The 19,315-nt window shown below is 39.8% G+C and overlaps 2 protein-coding genes across 5 annotated transcripts; one reads left to right on the top strand and one right to left on the bottom strand.

Annotated features, from left to right (window-relative positions):
- Positions 1 to 1,017: 1,017 nt before the first annotated feature.
- LOC111245660 (ribonuclease kappa-like) lies at positions 1,018 to 8,302 on the bottom strand. 2 transcript variants are annotated; one of them, XM_086980746.1, is made up of 7 exons: positions 8,150 to 8,302; positions 6,614 to 6,939; positions 6,249 to 6,426; positions 4,649 to 5,039; positions 3,797 to 4,354; positions 2,240 to 2,393; positions 1,018 to 2,035 (listed from the first exon to the last, which is right to left on the bottom strand). In XM_086980746.1, exons 5-7 carry the CDS (start codon positions 3,863 to 3,865, stop codon positions 1,977 to 1,979), a joined length of 282 nt encoding a protein of 93 aa, XP_086836872.1. In that variant the 5' UTR covers positions 3,866 to 4,354; positions 4,649 to 5,039; positions 6,249 to 6,426; positions 6,614 to 6,939; positions 8,150 to 8,302; the 3' UTR covers positions 1,018 to 1,976. The 2 variants fall into 2 exon arrangements, with proteins under 2 accessions (XP_086836872.1, XP_086836871.1); XM_086980745.1 differs by lacking the exon at positions 8,150 to 8,302 and adding an exon at positions 7,069 to 7,400.
- Positions 8,303 to 8,742: 440 nt separating this feature from the next.
- Positions 8,743 to 19,246, top strand: LOC111245657 (uncharacterized). Of its 3 annotated transcripts, XR_002671413.2 has the most exons (8): positions 8,743 to 10,490; positions 13,043 to 13,107; positions 15,114 to 15,289; positions 16,149 to 16,300; positions 16,434 to 16,540; positions 16,722 to 17,045; positions 17,577 to 17,808; positions 18,647 to 19,246. XR_002671413.2 is itself a non-coding variant. In XM_022794281.2 (7 exons), exons 1-7 carry the CDS (start codon positions 9,920 to 9,922, stop codon positions 17,751 to 17,753), a joined length of 1,572 nt encoding a protein of 523 aa, XP_022650016.1. In that variant the 5' UTR covers positions 8,753 to 9,919; the 3' UTR covers positions 17,754 to 19,246. The 3 variants fall into 3 exon arrangements, 2 of the variants coding, with proteins under 2 accessions (XP_022650016.1, XP_022650017.1); XM_022794281.2 differs by having other exon boundaries at positions 8,753 to 10,490; positions 17,577 to 19,246; XM_022794282.2 differs by having other exon boundaries at positions 8,856 to 10,490; positions 17,589 to 19,246.
- The last annotated feature ends 69 nt before the right edge of the window (positions 19,247 to 19,315 follow it).

Raw genomic sequence — 19,315 nt, 5'->3', positions numbered from 1 at the left:
TAGATTTTTTAAAATATAAGTATGGTTTTGCTTTAAAAATATTCTTCATACCAGTCATCACTATGAAGTTCTTACTGTGTAGGTAAATTGCTTAAGAAGTACTTTTAGGCCAAGTTTTTTTTTATTATACCAGTACTTCGTTATTAGGAGAACGACTTTAAATTAGAGCCCGCTCTCGTCTAGTGAGTAAAATAGATGTTTTTTTTGGAAGCTATCTTTTTATCTGGAGAACCTGATGTTGCTTTGTGCAAGTTTTGCGGACTTCAAATCTGTTTATTGGTTTATTTCAGAAATTGCTTACGATCTTCGAAATTATCATACAAATTTAGCAACACGGCGGTCCTCGAAAACTGCGCAGATTAGAAGAACTAGAAAACATAGTTGAAAAATTATTGCCTTGCCGTTTCTAATGCTAAGTTTAAAATATTAACTACCTCATGTACAATAACAAAAGAGACCTTCAAGTTTTACGCTATCTGCGATGGTGTGGTGGTAACATGTTTGTCTACGAATCGGAACAAAGATGAAGTGGTGCAAACATAGAAACACCTTAATTCTCGAGTAGAAAATTAGATAATAGAGAAGATGATACGTGTAGTAATCCATTAATTCTTGATGCCTTCAAATCGATTGTGTCGAGCCCCCAGAAACAATGCAAAAAGATTGGTAATAAAGTAGGTTGTTTAAGAGGCAGCCGAGTGAAAGTTAGCTAGGCACCATAGTTTACAAAAGCCAAGATACAGCAAACACAGCTAAGCGAAAAGCATAAAAATCGACGGGAATTTTCTATGTGCATGATTGCTTCTTAACATATTTGTTTTGTGCAATTCTAATATTTATCTGAATATACCGCGCACAAAGCTAGACAAAGAAAAGGAAGATTGATGTTAGGAACAATGGATGATAAATCGATATTTGCGAGTTACTAGTAATAAGTTCAATAACAAAAATAATAGATTATTAACATTTATTGATACTAATAACCAATACTGGCACAGAAAAAAACACGCGTTGAAATCTTCACATCAATATCAAAAATTAACTAGCATTTATTTACTTTCTCCTTGTATGACTTCAATGACTCATTAACTTGCAAACCTTCCTTGTCGTTGCCGCTTTGCTAACGGGCAATACTCGACATTAATCACTGCAATAATATTGTCAATTTTTCTCATTTACCTCTGTAAGTCGATAATGTCCACCTGCTTTTATCTTCCCCTTTCTACTTTACTATCTTCATTTTTGTATGATTCAAATTGTAAAAATATTCCAGTACGTGAATTTTAACAGAGCACCCAATCAACATCAGAATACAACTCTACTGCATAACAGTACTGAGTAATAATAATGAGAGGCATTCATAGCATTGTAGTTATTCTTAATTATATTTATTATGTACAGACACTAACGCATTGCTTGGGTGTCAAATAAAAAAGGTTTTCACTAGTATCATTGGAATTCCATACTTAAAGACGGCAGCTACGCTAAGTGGGTAGCTTTCGCCAAATTATTTTTCGCCTTACATATCGTAACCCGGCCAGCCTTTGTTCGCCGAGAAGTTTTTTGGTGACGGCATCTACTGTCCACCCTTTACTAAACCGGAGCCGATATGACAATCCATCTATGTTCATCTACGTTCAGACGTTCAGTTCATTTCTTTTCAGGAACAGCTGGTTAAATTTGATTTATTTTTATGCTTATCCACTATGGGTTGTTGCGTTCGCATGAATGAGATTTAAAACACATTTGTAGTTGTAACATTTTTTGAAGTAACTACTATTCAGAAGCTGCACATGTCAATATAAAAAATTTCGCTTCAAGTACGTTGTCATGTTTCAGATTTGCCGTACGTAGGATCTACAATAAATTCTGCTTTTTTAATCAATCGTTTTTTGTCACGTTATCGACCCAACAATTATTCGATCGAGACTTCCTAAAATCTCTTAAATGATATACAGATATTTTACTCTTCGAATTTATGCATTCCGTGCTCGTTGATTGGCGCAATACTGCTGGAATGAGATGACCAGGGTAACTGAAAGGGAAAAGGTGGACGTCAAAACAAAAGAAAGTTCGGCATTTTGAGTTTGCAGCGAAAAGCGATTTAGGTAGACAGGCGGAACGTTAGTCAATAACCACTAGTAATCACTAACCATTCAAACACATGCACTCCTTCATGACATGATTCATAGTAAACGTGCATCAGGTCTTTTGACGCAGGTGGCAACGATCCACTTACCAACATAGAGACAAGCTGCTATCCAGCAATTTTGGGCAGCGGCTTTATATTTTCTATTGATCTCGGCCAAAAAGTCTGGTTTACTCGTAGCGTGCACCTCCAGATCCTCGGCAAACGCTACCGAGTTTGTATGCAGGAAAATACCCAGCAGTACCTGTATATTTGGTAAATAACGAAACGTTTATTATTCTACAATGGCAAATGCGATGTGATATTTACTTTCAAACCAAGAATATAAACATAAGCTAAATAAGCTGAAGGGCTAACAGGGAAGTGTAATATCAATGCGAGAACTTGCTCAGGGAAACAAAAAATTTCAAAACGATCTAACTCATCGATTGAAATATGCTCTGTTTTTAATAGTAATAAGGTCTAAATAATCTTAAAGCATAACATTTATATGCTATAATATACTGAAAAACGATTTGGTTTCGAAAGTATTTAGGTTAGGTAAATTTATATGTAAGGGCTTATGTTTAATAATTTGGTATCAAACATATGCTATTAAGCGTTGCTGTTAATTTCAACACTTCTGTCTTTTTATAAACACTAACGCTCTTCAACAAAAATGTGATGACACAAAAATACGAAATGCGGATGATTAGTTACAGTTTTGTGCGATACAGGAAAAGTATTGCAGCTAACCGTTGGCCATTGCAACAAAACAACCTGTACTAAAGGTAGGAACTTGAAAATTTTAAAATAAAAATCGCCATTTAAACTATCGGCGAATGTACCTTTATCGCGGGATTAGACACACCCATATAGAGATTTATGCGCGTGATAGCGTTCCTATACGTTTGGCCTTTTAGCGCTAAGTTAGATATCTAGAATCAATTAAAAATACTTAAGCTTTCAACAAGCATCCGTTGAATAGTTTCACTTATCTTACATAATAACACTGCCTAGATGCGTTCTGTATAAAAAAAATTGTATTATATACTACCCTTATGACCTAGAGTTACTAAAGCGCAAATGATTAGACCGACCAAATCTAGACAATAAGCGGTCCTATAAACCGCACGTTTTCGTTGCTGCCATTTCTTAATATTATTCTGTATATCTTCTTAACTCGCGTTGCTAATAATCAAAACAAAAAGTAAGATACAAAAAAAAAAACCCTTTTTCTCTTTAAATCCGCTTAAAATTTGATTTTATCGTTAAGACAAAACGACCTATTCAATTATTTAGCACTTATTCAACTTCCGGATCCCTTAAAGATTATATGTTGCACCTCTTGTCCATTATTTAATACTTTTCAAAATCACCTACTATTAAATAAAATGTTAATTATTACTCGACACAAGAAAACAGCAAGACGCGAGAGTCCATGTAAAGGCCATGACAGAACGTTGGAGGCCGAGTCATATGACCATAGTGCGACGACCGCAGCAGCGGCTGGTCTGTCGGCAGGGTCTACGCCCCACGTCCGTCACAGCTAGTGGCGAACCATTAACATTCCATTTCTACTGTCTTTATATACAGTTTCATTTGATCTACAGTAATAATGAATAGGTAGGTACAAGGATAAGCATGAAAAATAGCGCATAAACTTACCAACATAATGACACCCCAGGCGCTTAGCACTGAGCAGAAAACTGCACACTTCTTACCGCAGAGAGGCATCCTCTCAACTGGAACAGTAAATATATACTTGAGTCTATTTGTCGCGGTACACTATTTGAAGTTGGTGCTTTTTTTCAAAACTTACTCACGAGCGCACCGGAGCACCAAGTGATGATGATGATTTCGACGACTTATTTTGAATGTACAGGCACACAGATGTGCGCTCACTCGGCTTCAGCAGCGTACAGCCAGTTTTATTCTTGATCGACGGATCTGTTGTGGCCGTAAGCAGCTACTGCCTGCGTGACAGAGACGAATAGCTTTCCTCAAACCCGCTCACTAGTGAATCTATCGATGGACGATGGCCAACAAGCAAGCGCGAGCGAGCTACATTTAGGTATTGCAATACTGCTGACTAGATTTGGTTGTGGTCGCTGTAGGTCCTATTACAAAGTAGACTTTCCTCTTCTTTGTTGCAGGTAAACCAGCTACTGCCAACTGTGTGACTGTTGTGTCTTCCGATACTGACGACTGGCAGACGAATCGAGACTAACACGCAGGCACGTACACACAAACACACACCCACACACACGTATTATATCCAAAACAACGGCATGTGAAGAGAACAACACACCCAGCGCGGAAAAGAGAATGAACACAGTAATGGCCTGCACTTGCGAGCTGCTTGCAAAGACAGCCATGCCAAATCCTAATGACGTCAAGATCTTCTGCTCTCGAGACTCTCGACAGCGGCTGCTAACGCGGGCAGACGCTCGTCGGCTGCTTTGCGATCAGATGCGAATAGACCTAGTAGACTGAACAGAAAGAGTATTCCATACTCACCGTGATGGAGCCTCGTTCACGGAATTGTTGTTGTTGGTAAAAGCTGTATTGGATGCTGAAGCAGTCAGCTGCAGACCTGTCAAATGGGGGCGTCTTCGGGCCGCAAGACGGCGCTGCGCTCGCTTTATTCTCTGATGCGGACCGTCTTCATGTTGTTGCACTTTAAGGGGAGATTCACCGCTACGTAGTATTTTGCTCAACATTAAATAGCTCGAACAGCCAATCTCGGTACAGATGTGCCGTTTGGACACTTTACGCCATTGAGTTATTATTCATCAGGTGAATTGTTCGGTAGTTCGCGTGTGAATGCGGCACTAGTTTCGAGGTAATAGCCCATCGACACTCTTCAGTTGAACCAGTTAAATAGCCTTCTGCATTACATCACGTGAAGCTGGAAAATGGACGAACTCGGTGAGTGTCTTAGAAATGTTAACGGGCCTATTTTCCCCTAGTGGAGTTTACTTTCACAAAAAACGGGTACAAAAAGGGTAATAAACAATGTCTGTTCAATCACTGTCCCTGAAACAGAGCCAGTTTCTTACAGTACTGCCGTTCTCTATTGTACGCCGAACGTCATAGTATAACCATTGTGAATAATGCTGCTTCCTTCGCTAAATGTGTTTTTCCTTAAAACTTATTTCTTTTTTATGTTTCTTCAAAAATCAATTATTAAATGTGTGACAGTGACATATGGTGCTAGCGTTGAAAAGAATCGAAGTACGAAGTTTATTTTCGTTGAAAAAGCGCGCTTCTATAGGTAGTCGTCGGTGGATGCTGGTTCATGAAATTACTTTTAAAATTGTTCCTCGAGTTAACTATAATGTTCATACATTCATACACACTTGGGACGAGTGTCTACGACGGCTCGAGTTAGTCGATCGTAAAAGACGTTAACACTTACTACTACGTGTTTGAACATTGTAGTTCTTTTCGCTAGGAAAGTGGCCATTACCAGAGACTGTATCGTCAATCATTATCATCACCTTTTAATCTGATAGGGATTCTATGACGAATAAGCATTTACGTTTAATATTACTACAACACTTACGATTGTCGTCACAAGTGAAAGCACCTGAACGTCAGGAGTTTCCATGTTTCTACCGCAGTCAAAGCACTGCATCCGAAACGTGTGTCATCGCGTATTCATTTATTAAGTCAATACGCAGCGGAAGCTTATCACTATCGCTATGAATCCAGCGTCATGGAAAAGCTGGGTGTGATGTTGTTTTCAGTGGAAATTAAAAGAAGCACGCCGCATGGACAACGACTTAACAGGCTGTTTTTATATAGCCGACCTCAGGAAACTCAGATCTGTTTTCCAATGACGCCGAAATGCCGCTATCTTTTTTTCGTTGACTACAAAAAGGTTTATTTCGGCATTTTATTTGGGAAATTTCCGGCTTAGCTTTTGCTGTTGATCTTGTTACTGTCTTCGTCGTTGTTAAGGCAGCCGCGTTCTGAGAAGAAAACGAGGCACCAAAACCAAGTAATAAGATTTTGGATACTGAAGTTACGTTTATTTGAAATAGACCGCCCTCTTTCATTTTCAATCGCCATAGTGTCTCTACAAACCTGTCGGTGTTCTCGAACTTCTACTTACCGCTATAGATGCTACTGCCTTTTTGCCGATGTGGGCTCTACACACATTCTGCGGGCCCTTGGGCATTGATATACTCGCATGCGGGTCAGTTTTGCTGCTGGAGAAGTCTTTGGGGTGCTTTATTACAAGTCGCTTGGATCTGCATAGTGGTGCCCCTGCCGTTTGGCACCGGGGATTTCTGTAAATAGATAGGGACAAACCAGAGAAAGAAACAATATATTAGTCAATTACAGATTTGTCTTTTATAGGTTTAAAGCAGATACAAAGTACTTTCTCTATCCGGCTAATTGCAGCATGTTCTTGTATGCATTTCCATACACAATTTAAATGTAGTCAACTTCAATTGGAGCAAATCATTTGCCCACCTGAAGAAATAATTCGGCGATGTTGTCTCTTATCTTGGCAGCGTGACGCACAGTCTCTTACGACACCGCAGTCGACGTTAATTAGTAGAGTAGCCGAGCAGTAGAAAGCTATTAATTGCTACAGATGCGGTTTAACGTATATGTAATTTTGTGGTTTAGCCAATATGCGTGTGGCGATAGGTTCTCCAGCCCGAACCGAGCAGCCGTTCCGAATGCTCACCGGCGATCGCCAAGCAGACGACTCAGTCGAAATGAACTGATCCGCTGATCAAATTGCAGTGATCGATCCGATTTGAAGAAATCCAATGAAACTGCTGATTTGTTGCCTGCACAGAATGTATTAAAATACCGTTTATTTTAAATATCCTTCTGGCTGGTTTTGTACTGCATATCAGTTTTGCAATCGGCGTTAGGATTGGGGATCTAGAGTCATCACTCAAGTGCCGCATTCAGACCTTTATCATTTCCTGTTGAAGAGTCTAACGGCAGAACATTTACGCACTTGCGCGATCGCACCATGTGTGAGTTCTGTATGGGTGGAAGTCCGTCACAATTTTTCCGTATAGTATATTGGCTCGCATACGACTAATGCGTCTGTTAGAAGGCAAAATCAGCGGATCCTGTTACTATTGTTCCAATAACAGTAAACAAAGTTGCAGTTTAACAGCAACAAGATCGGCAACCTGAGCGTTACTGACGAGTCATTCTATCACTCCACTAAGCCAAACTACGATGACTACCACTAAATCACATCCACGAAAAATACAGTCGAGCCATCATCAAGCATCGGTAACCAATGGCATGCGCGAATAATAGCGGCAACATCCCATTTGCTAACGTAGCGATGGTCGCGAGACTTACCACGCTCCTTAATGAGGCGATAGACGCTCTGCTTGCTGTAATTGCTTACAGTCGTACCGCGCTGTTGCCATATGATTCTTTCGCCCTTTTCGTAAAAATAATAACATGGAAATAGCAATGTGCGCATGTGCCTGTATGTACAGTGTGCATGGGTGTGGTGCGCGGTTTCTCTCATTTCGTGTGATCTCCATATGCTTTGCCGCCTGTCGCTATCTGTATCGATCACATGGATTTGCTAATTTCGCTTTTCTCCACAGTTACAAGAAGCGGTCGTGGTAAGAAAGGTAACACATTTACAGATTCACACAAATATACGCTGGCGGACGCATACAAACGGTTAAAGACACAACGTCTCCTACATAGACACTACACAACACCGTAAAAATGGTCGGTGCTCATCCGGCGGCCGCTGGATGGCTTGCGATGTAAACAGTCATCCACTGCCCTGTCACGTACTTTTTCTACCCGATTCTCTGTGCGTCGTGCTCGACATGGTCCACGAAGGACGATTGATTTCTCAACAAGTATCTGCTGCTGCCGCCGCCGCCGCTAGACCGAACGTGTTACTCGTTCTTAGTTGCACGGTGTTATTATTCTATAACGTATTTTCTCTAGTATTGGGTGTAGCACTGAATGAGAAATGTACTAGGGGGAACTGAAGGAGTTGTAACCAACCTCAGCAATAACGGCACGAAGAATGGCAACAGCAACGGTTGTTGTTGACGGTATCATCGTTGTCGTCGACTTTGTTATATGTGTATTATTAGCAACTGTTCTAGTCTACCAGTGGCGTCTGCCGTTGCTATGGAAAAAAAACGCAACTGGTGGACGTAGCAGTGACACAACTCAAGTCAAGGACTAGACTGACTGTAGTTCTGTCTCTGTATTTGTAGGGTTCACATATTTTCGTTTTACGCTTTTTCTCTCTCCCTCCATTTCTTTCTGTTTTGGTTATATTTCTCTGGCGTGTCAATCGTAATGCCCTTGTCTCCAAGTGAGTCTTCGCTTACACAAGGAGGAAGCTATGAGCGCGGGTGGGGCTGTAATAACAACAAGCGGATCGACCAGCAGAGCGTCGTAGCGTTACGTAACAGCGTTAGTTAACCCAACAACTAGCTCTTTCGCATTGTCTAGTAGCATCATCGGTCGTTCGATGGATCATATCTATTGTTTTGTTTGCTGTTGTTGTTATATATTATGTATATTACATTCATATTATACATATTACTGTTATTATGGTCAGGGCATCACATGGTAAGCTCTGGCACAGTATACACCGTAGCAATAGCGCAGTCAGTGGACTTTGATGCAACCGTTGCCGACTTCGAGACAAATGATATTATCACCGCCATCGGAATCGTTGAGTCAGCCCCCGCCTTCGACCGACGGACGACAAGAGGCTGATCCTATTTGGCGAGAATCAGAGGCGTCTACGCTCTTGCTACGGTGACCACTGCTGTTTTTCGGTGTTGTGTGACGGGTCTGCGAACCTTGAACGCGCATTCATACTTCGTCCTCCTTCGCAGTCGCTATTGGCTCTCCTTAGCTGTTTTGACGTTCTTTCCTAGAGTAGTTCTCCGCTCTGAAAGTCAGCCTCTCTCATCCTCATTGGTCGCTGTTTCGCTATCGGTCGCGTATTGTTTGTCATTAACGCTTCGGCTATGCACAGCTAAGTTTAGCTGGTTGGCTTGTTAGTTATTACGTTACGTTGGTTACAAACAAGTACTACGTCGCCGTGTCAATCGGTCCCTGTTGGCTTACTTAGGTTGAACTCAACTCGACGGTTATTTGTTGTCGTCGCTTTGTATATTATTGCTGCGATAGGGTGACGCCGCTGAGGGTGCATTTAACTATTGCACACTCGGTCTATTGATGGCAATTTGTTTCCGCCAACACACGACGCTCGGTTAATCGTCGAGAGGTGGTTCACGCGACAAGAGTGAGTGCGGTCAATGGGAGTTAATTTTTGGTAGGCGTCGAGGGAGGAGCAGAAGCGAGTGATTGGCAGAAAGGTGGTCACTTCGTTGCCATTTGGTCTTGCTTCTCAGTGACTTCGGTTATAAGGCAGACCGATTCTAGCAGAAGTAGCAAACACAGGTTGCTTCATACACTATACGTGTTCTGCTTGCAAACGTTTGAGGTGTAGAATGCAGTGAAATCTATTATAAACTTTTACGTGTTGTCCACTAGTTGTGCTAAGTAATAGAAACGTCATTGAACGAAGAACAAATCAACGAACGGAACATTGGTGATTTGCGGGTAATTTGCCGTAAATATATCTGTTGTGTGTATCTGCACGCTAATGAAGATAAAAGAAGGCTTGTAGTAGTGGCAAAATAGAGCCATATATAAACGCAGATGCAGTAAGAACTAACAAGTGAAAAGTGACGAAAGCCGCACATACATAAAGAAAGTCCCTCACGCTTCGACAGAAAGATACAAAAGATGAGTGACGCAACAGAGGCTATGCCCGCTACAAAGCTTGTTCAAGCGTTAGAAGCCACTGATGACTCGACCGGAAACACGGCTGCTACATCGATTACAAATGGAAACTCAATTAAGGTAACTGACGAAGGTAAATCTGTCGCTTTGGCTACCACAAAGCATGTTCTGACAGCCGATCAACCGAAGGAGGCTGCACAAGCACATATCGAAAAAGCAAAACCAGTTGCCAGTTTGGCTGGCGGGACAACTTCCGAAGCAACAGAGGTGTTCACGGCAAACATGAAGATCCGAGAAGGCGAAACTGAGGTGCAGGAGGTGTCGATAGAGATCAGGGCCGAACAACTGGAGGTGTCGGAGCAAACGGGGCCTGTGGCCGAGGAAACCGTAGGGTACAAAGAAGGCAATGATGATATTTGTGCAATTGTTGAACTAGTACTGGATCAGCAAAAGAAGAATGCTGAGAACGCGGGTTCTGCTGAGCTAAGAAAGCGGGAGACGGCCACAGCAGCGAAAAAAGAGGCGCTTCAAGAACCGTGCAACTTCAGAATTGTCGTCAGCGACATCGACGATGGTATCTAGGAAGAGCGATTCGTCGTTAATATAATTATTATACATTTAATTGTTGCTCTTTGTGTGTTTATACGTGCCTGTTGTAGAATGCTAACACGAACAGCCATAGTTAATCAGCGACGTACGCCGCTTGGATAATTCGAGCTAGACTTTGTTCCACTGACTTCATAGCTTATCTGTGGTCGTAGTCACTTGCCGATGACTACGTAAACGAGAATAGTTAGACATTGTGTGTTCTAAGCAGATTCATTTATTGAGAAGTGATGTTTTTGCAAAAACTCGAACTTCTTAGCATCGATGTCAATTAAGTTGTGATAACTCAAACGTCCAATTGCCAAATAAGTTCATTCATTTATCGAACTTTCCAATAAATCAAAAGTGACGATTGCACTTAATAGAGAGAGCCCCCGGACCACTTTACCTTAATGTAATTCCTGTAAAAAATTGTTGGTTTCACATAAACTTTGTCTTGTTGGCGACTAATTTGTACTACACGCACGTACATTGCACTACTGTTCCAGTAGGGCTGTATTATCGACTACGAAAGCTTTTTACTGCTTCACTATGTTTGACTGATTAAACGAACACAACATAATTTTTTTTTTTGATTCCTACTCAGTTTATATACTTGAGCAGTTTTTCGTGAGCATTAGTGTGTTCACCGTGACGTACTGTTTAAAGAATTACGGAAAATGCTCATATTCAGGTAACTCTTTATGCATTGTCGTAAAATAGATATGGAACTAGTGCAGCTTGTTTGTTAGACGAGAGGAAGTCCCTGAGGTCCATGTACATCGATATGTAAAATCGAGCTCACCCCACTAAATAAAGCACGTTAAGTTCAGTATATAATTGAAATATTAAGACTCGTGAAAATGCCACCTAAATAATTGGCTTCCGTTCACTCTGTAACCGGAAAAAGCTCATGATGGTGATGATGAGGGTTACCAAGACAAAAGTAAGTCGCGAGAGCTCGAGATGGGCCTTTCCTATGTAAATGAACCTTGTTATTGTATTTTTGAAATTGTGAAAAATGACTCTCAATGGTTTTTTTTACGTAGTCGTATCAGACAAATTAGAATTGTCTCGGGTATCTCTCCTCGTTTAACTACAAATGCCGGTTTTTTGTTACATCTGAGTCATCCACAGTCAAAATCTTGCTTCACTAATAATAATATAATAAATAATTATTAATGAGTGTTTTCTTAGTGAGAGCTAGTAGTTGAAAGTAAGTGCTTTGATTCTTTTCCGCAAAGTCAGTGTTCTTCACGTGCTTGAATTTGTACAGAATTCAATTGAGCGTTATCTTAGGCGTACAACTGTGTGATTTTATTGCCTTTTTTTTTTAATTTTAAACGAAGTAAACGCTATAATTTCTACGTTTGGAGAGAGCAAGTGAGTCCGAAATCGCAATTTGCAATTAAACCTTGGGAAGATTCAGTCAGATCGTTTCATTTCCTCAGTGGAGATACAGCGCATAGGTCAACCCTAATCGTCTAATAGATACGATGACTTGTTTTGAACTTTAAACGAATACCATAACTTCTAGATTCCAAGCATCTTGCAAATTTTGTGGAGCGCCTCATTTTTGTCCTCTCTACACTTCTCTGAATTTCGCTACGAATCTCTAGATCGTTGCACCAGTTGATGTACAATCATAGTGGGCTGCAAATATCTCCGAAAGGATACGATCAAAAAGCCGCATAATTCTTGAGAGTGCATACTTAGTTAACATGAAGCTCCAAAATCGTAGAGAAGGATGATGATTCTTGACGATCTCAAGGAGTTGACTGGCTCTATTGCCTCAAACAATGTCAGTACTCGCTCAAATTATGCTACCATCGGTAAATATTTTGCGATATTTCGTTGCCATATAATTACGTAATTTCTACTGGGAAACACGTAAAGCTGTGTCGCATCCAGTTTCTCGGAGAAGAAACACACTTTTTCGAATTGACGTTTTTATGGTGCGTATGAACGGTAATCAGAACGTAAGTCTAAGTAATTTTTTTTTAGTTAAGACAGATTTTCCTCTGCGGTCTATGTAATCAATGAATAACCTCTCATATTGTAGGCTTGGTAGGACTTGATTGCATATGTACAGAAATGCGATCAATTTCTAGGTCACTACATGCATCATCCACATACGTGTAATCGTTGCGTTCATTGAACGCGACTGCATACTGAACGAGTCAGTAGAAAGTGGCACGAACGACTGGTCAGGTTAACTAGGCGGTAACCATAGTGATGATGACGATAATAATTGTCAGTACCATAACGCATTTTCTTACTGCGACGAGGGGGGGCAGCATATAGTCTCCAAATAAATTGGCCGTGGTACGATGTGAAGATAACATAGAATTCACTGGCGCATCGGGTGACGTACTGACTGGCTATATTTTTCATAAATCTACTAAAAATAATCGTATGAAGGTCTATATACCCTTACAGGGTTGACTGGTGGATTGAAAAGCAAATAGTAGCATATAATATAGTATGTATATAAATCGTTTTTGATATTCGTTCGATTCTTGTTTGTTGTGTGAATTTCAGTGAACACCCGGGCGAACGCTGAACGGATTCAAAATGTCGAGAACTGTTTCGGATCGTCGGGACAGGTGAATCTCCACTGAATGATGTGATAAGATCAGTGGATCTCGTTGATATAGGTAGACGAGTTACACCGAAAAGATTTCCAGATAAAAAAGAAACACAGTCAGTTTAATTTCTGCACTTATTCAAAGTAACTTATGGTATTGGTTTCAAGGTATGCGTATACCTTCCGTAAATCACACTTCTACACGACTGATGGAGATTTACAGTTTTATTAGAATGACATCTGAGTATTTTACTTTTGCTTTCTGTTTAACGATGAGAAAGTATTACAGTAGAATTTGCTTTCTATACTCAAATATTGAGTATTTGTAAATATTACGCAGCAGCTACAGTTATCAAGGTCTGATTTGTGATCTTATATCAACTGTTCTTGCTATCCTAGAATCATGACATGATGTACAATGTGACACGAGTATTTACAGTGGTTTAACTCGTCTATCACAAAATCTCAGACTAGTCTTTCTAATTTCAAAGAGATTGTTAACAGTATAGTGTTGTTATCCCATCAGACAATTATCGCTAATGATGTCAATACTTTTCAGTTATAAGCACTATTATTATGCAATTAATAATAATGCTTATAACTTATAACTTATAGAGCAATAATAAGTCTGTAAACTCTCTAACGTATAGCGTGATGCCCTTTCGTTGCGATTTCGTCCCTGTGATTAAGCCTGGTTTCGCTTTGCCATGATCTGCGTTCAACACTTTTGCAGCGGACGAATATCTCATATATGTTATCTAAACATTTATCGCTTGATGTCGCCTATTAGCCCTATAATTATCTTTGATTCGGATCACCGGCAGCAATCGGACAATAAGCTATTGGCAGTCTAAATCAGTAAGCAGACATCGTCTTTTTTCGTTCCAGCAACGAGCGTTAAAACGACTAGCTCAATAATCCAACGATTTATATGCGAAACTTGCACGGCGAGTCTTGGACATTTTTTTTTTATTTCAAACTGATTTGTTGTTCCATCGTGCAAATATACGAACATATACATAATCTCAATAAATTCGAAATTCTACGTAGCGAACGTCAGCGCTTATCGTCAGTTGAATTAGCGAATAACCAGTACGCCATTCAAAATGAGTCACGTCTTAAGGTTCGAGAGAGCAAATAGCTTTATCCTAGTCATGCGAGTTAAGTAAACTTTATATCAGCTCATTATGGTCATCCATAAAAAAAATCCTTAAAGCTCTATTCCGTAGAAACCATCTACAGTTGTACAGACCAAACACGTAAACCTCAAATATGGATTAGCTTGCGAAATTTGAGGCTTCAGAATTTGCTCCGACCACCATTACATTTAATAAGCTCTGAATGTACGAGGCCATTAACATTGCATAGAAAGCAGTTCACCAATAGGTTAACGACCATCTGCAGTATCGACAATGGAATCATGTTGACGTCAGTCATACGCCAGGCGTATTTGTAGAACTTTATCGCTCAACAATACCAGATCAATTCGTGCGTGCTCCGCTGTGTAAACGTAGATATAACATAGTCTATCTGCTGTTGAAATATATATCATGACCCATATAAGCGATGGGAATAGATATCAAGGGACGCAGTAACTATATTTAAAAAGAAAATATGATTCCTGTCCTTAGCAGCGACAGGCTTTTACGTCACTCGTAAACTTATCAGTCTTCTAGGCTATGTCAGCTGTAACGGATAACATATCTAGCTTAGTAGAATATTAGTCCAATGTATATGGTTTGGTTTTTGCAGGCTTTGCCCAATAATGACAGAAACATAAAAGAAAAACAATGGCTAGAAAGATTCGAGTTTGAGAAACTAAATCTTAAGCAAATGTTTAAGTTATTTAATAATACCGATTAGATACACTAAATGTAAAAATATATATATAAAAAATACATGAGTAATACTGCTACGATTACGGATACCTTCGCGTTGGCATGTAATTTCGTGTTATTGTTCTAGACGTGATAATAACAACTTAATTAAAAAAAAATACTCATTGTGTTTTTGTCAATAAAACAGTCTTTACGAGCGCCTGGCCGTGTCCTCGTCGGAGAAGGTGTACTCACCAAAATGTGCCGCAAGAAGCCGAAGCCCCGACAAGTGTTCTTATTCAATGACATCCTGGTTTATGGAAACATTCTTATACCCAAGAAGAAATATATCAAGCAGCATATAATTCCTTTGGAAAAAGTTTGGTTAGTGATATTTTTCGTTTATCATTTTTATGATTTATTTGTTGATTTTCTAATAATTAAATGCTATATGTCGATGCTGAAAAAACAGGAAGTGCAAACCGAGACCTCTTCGCATACGGTAAGATTTACTAGTTAAGGGATAGATATGCTCATCCAACAATTATTCTTCGTTGGAATCAAGAGAATTCTTGCCAAACTGGGTACGTTCTTTAGATTGAAAGTGCCATTTTAAAGCTAACCAAGCCATTAATCACACCTACTCCTGATTTCCTTGGCAACTTTTTGACCTCGATGTGAAAGGAATAAGTAATGTCAAAGAAATGTTACCAACAAGCGCTAGAAGTATAATTTTGACACAGATCGATAACAGTGGCGTGTAGAATTGTTCAGCGGCATCTAGGACTTAAACATAGCGAAGCAGAAAAGTACGAAAGTGAACCAATAAACGAGTTTTCTTTGACAGTATAATATTCCTGCGCTGTTCTGAGCCCCATTCGGAATTATTCCATCATCTAGCTCAAAAGGGCTTATCGATTTGGTTTGACCCATTTTTTGACACAAAATATAGATTTTCCCGGTTGGTATGAATCTCTATAGACGGGATCGTGCCATCAACGTCAAGCCAGTATCAAATATTTCGGTATGCGTCAACCGAATGATCGGCTGTTTAAATAATGTGGAGGACGACGTGCTATACAATCGTGAAAAACAATGTCACGACATTTTCATCATATGTGTATGCACATTGCCAATGCGAATTTTGGTTTTCCCATAATCGTTGAGAATTAAAATATAGACGTGTTCGAAAGCTAGTTCTAAATTTTTTCATTCATATCCTATAAATTGTGGTGGATTACAGTTTAGAGAATATTGAGGAAAGTGCTGACATGTGTCATGGCTGGGTTGTCCGAACTCCAACGAAATCATTCGTCGTCTTCGCCGCATCAAGGACCGAAAAACAGCAATGGATGACCCACATTACTACCTGTATTAATGAGCTGCTCAAAAAGAGTAAGTGCAAGGTGTTGCAAGGATGATCCGTTTCAACTCCATCTAAATTCACTCGCGGGACCACTTATAAAATGAAAAATTTGACTTTATTTTGGTTACATCATTTTGCTTAAACGATATACCTTTCTTTAAGCCGGGAAGCATCCGTCAAAAGAACATGCTGCCGTTTGGGTGCCCGATTCAGATGCTGGAAAATGCATGGTCTGCAAAGAAACGAAATTCACGTTGCTCAACCGTAGGGTGCGTGTTAGTAGCATTAGCTGACTGATTCAGCTTGCGAATACACTTGCTGTTAATTGTACATAACGCCTCTGTTCGTTCACCATTTTACATATATATACATATATATAGATATATATATCTATATATAAATTCTTTTTACTATGGTTCTAATTTTCTGGCGGTTTTGTCGAATGTGTAGCATCATTGTCGCAAGTGTGGTTGTGTCGTTTGCGGCAACTGCTCGCAACATAAGTTTATGCTGCCAGCTCAGTCTTCGAAACCGCTGCGAGTGTGCGATAGTTGCTTCGACATATTATCTATGGGCAAGGGCGACTTTGCCGATATCGATCTATCCTCTGTACCGAATGCGCAGGATTCGAGGCAGCCCACAAAGAACGAACTGAGAGCTGCGGCTAAAGAACAGTTGAGTTCCTCTCGGGATGATACCACCGACGATTCAGATGACGACGAAGATGATGTCCCAAATCAATGCACCGAGCAGGTCCAACTCAAAGAAGAGAAGGTAGGTTCCACTGTAGCACTAAGGTGTAGGTTGACATCAATCCAGTGCAAACTATAGATTTGCAACGATAATGTGCGCTCCTTATATTACTACGCTTTAATGATCCCTTAATCGAAATATCACTTGTCGTTCTGGTTATCTGGACTGCTATTCGTTACATGGTATTCTCTGATCGAAACGAATTTACTGGTAAATGCGCCTTCCTCGAAACAATCCATTTCGTCCAACAAGAGCCCCATGAACTCCTATTTACCATGGTCTCTATTTTTTCTAAACAAGTTTTGTTTCCATCATGAGTGACATCGAGTCCGCTCCCGCTAATATGTTCCAATATAATCTATTATTACTTCTGTGCCTTGGAGACAGGTATTTTTCTTGTTTTCTCATTTGCCTCATAAACTCGGCTTACCCATCTATTGTCTACATTATCTATACATTGTCTACATTTCTACTGGGCAAAAATAATTCATAGCTTTCCTTATCACGTCACCAAACGCATCACTCTGTATGTGGCACATACTTCCATCACAGTGGATCTTTCAGCCGACTTTTTACTCTGGCGACGATGCGAACAAGGACGCACCGACTGAGAAAGACCAGTCGACTACGGTCCGGAACGCCGCCAAAAAGGACGACACCTGTTACGTGGCTCAAGAGAAATTTGACTCAATGAAGATCACTACGGAACAGAGCGGAAAGACCAACTAAAAATTGAATCTAACCTCGAAGTAACATCTTGGATGTGTTTCGTCGTCGTTGTTAGGTACGCAACAACTATTAAAAAGAAAAACCCATTTGGGTGTTAAGCTATGGATTCTTCACGTGCACAAACGTGCTGCAACAGAAGTAAACCGCGCTTAGGTACTATAAGTACGTCGGATTGCCACTTCGTCAATTGCAAAGCTGAATATGAAATGATTAATGGGGTGCGGGTATGCAAGGAACGAGAAGTCCTACAGAAAGAGAATGATTTAAAGACAAAGAAATGAGGCAGTTTTAAGAAGAATGCTAATGCCGAACCCACTCTAGAGTGAATAGGTCAATAAATTAAAGATTTGTAAAGTTGAGTTTCTAAGGAGCGCGGGGCAGCCGTGCTGCCGGCCAGCATCCAGGCTCTAGATGAAGAGGTGAAATGTAGGATACAGAGAGAGCAAATTAAGTATAATGGCTTCAAGTAATAAAAGGCATATGACAATGTCCGGAAGAAAAAGCTTGTGCTTTGATTTGAGCACAGGAATCACTGACCGGTAGTGATAAAATAACAGATAAGAATAATAGATCGTTAAGACCAAATAGTGCAGCAAGATGATGTACGGTATTTTAAGCGGACGGAAGATAACTTCAACTAATAGCACCTCTAAACGAAGTAGTTTCACGAAGTGTATGCATGTGTGTAGTCTGATTTATTGTGTGAGTTTTTCATTATTGGCAATGCCTCGGCCAGCCATTGGCAAAAACGGGGAAAGTCAAGTATTTTGTACAACCACGAGGTGGTGTGAAAATCGATTCATATCGACGCTGATATATAAGTATTTTCACGACACGTCGTGTGGTCATCGGTAGGTTACGGAAAATTAATGACAATGGTATATTTGTTTCAGAGATAAGCGAGACCTCAGGGGTGGTATGAAAGCATTGAACAATGAAGAAAAATAACCACAGTACCCTCAGAAATCGCAAAAAATCCTATATATACATATACGCATATATTGAATTAATGTTTTCTGATTTATGTTAAGCAGGTGCAATGTTATGTGTGAAACTAGGACGAGGCAGATATTTAAACGAAGTCAATCAGAAGGATTATGGAAACCTCAAAGAAATGAGAAAAACAACAAAGCAAAAACAAACATACGAGCCACCATTATTTTTGACATTATTCTCACTATTAAATGGTCGTGCAGGAATTAGAATTGCTTTGTTTTTACGCAGGCAGATTTATATAGCCTTGCGCCGATCATTTATTAATTAAATAAAGAAAACTAATTAAGCATATATATTATAATAGCGACAGCCGAAGGCAAGGGTAAACAATCACTACAAAACACCAGTGCATTCCAAAATAGCGGGGAAGGAAAGGAAAAGTATTTGGATATCATTATATATTATATACAAAATATATAGAAAAAGAGAAGTCCCAAAAACATAAGTGTATGCATAAAGATATAGAATAAATTAATGCTTTTATACCTTTGTATAAATGGCGACTTGATTTAGTTATTATTATCTCTATCTATAATTATATCTTTTTGATGTTGTATATGATTACA

The sequence above is a fragment of the Varroa destructor genome, unplaced genomic scaffold (genome assembly GCF_002443255.2).
Source record: "Varroa destructor unplaced genomic scaffold, Vdes_3.0 BEIS01000002.1, whole genome shotgun sequence".
Taxonomy (NCBI): Eukaryota; Metazoa; Arthropoda; class Arachnida; order Mesostigmata; family Varroidae; genus Varroa; species Varroa destructor.
Note: the sequence above shows the minus strand (reverse complement) of the source record. Positions and strands in the feature narration are given on the sequence as shown.

What these genes read in the sequence shown, in the direction of transcription:
- LOC111245660 (XM_086980746.1), bottom strand. Translation starts at nt 3,865, where the DNA reads ATGCCTCTCTGCGGTAAGAAGTGTGCAGTTTTCTGCTCAGTGCTAAGC. An exon ending in CCTGGGGTGTCATTATGTTG is followed by an intron (nt 2,394 to 3,796) that starts GTAAGTTTATGC and finishes CCAAATATACAG; the next exon opens with GTACTGCTGGGTATTTTCCT. An exon ending in AGCAGCTTGTCTCTATGTTG is followed by an intron (nt 2,036 to 2,239) that starts GTAAGTGGATCG and finishes TTTCCCTTTCAG; the next exon opens with TTACCCTGGTCATCTCATTC.
- LOC111245657 (XM_022794281.2), top strand. Translation starts at nt 9,920, where the DNA reads ATGAGTGACGCAACAGAGGCTATGCCCGCTACAAAGCTTGTTCAAGCG. An exon ending in CGTCAGCGACATCGACGATG is followed by an intron (nt 10,491 to 13,042) that starts GTATCTAGGAAG and finishes TGTGAATTTCAG; the next exon opens with TGAACACCCGGGCGAACGCT. An exon ending in TCACGTTGCTCAACCGTAGG is followed by an intron (nt 16,541 to 16,721) that starts GTGCGTGTTAGT and finishes TCGAATGTGTAG; the next exon opens with CATCATTGTCGCAAGTGTGG.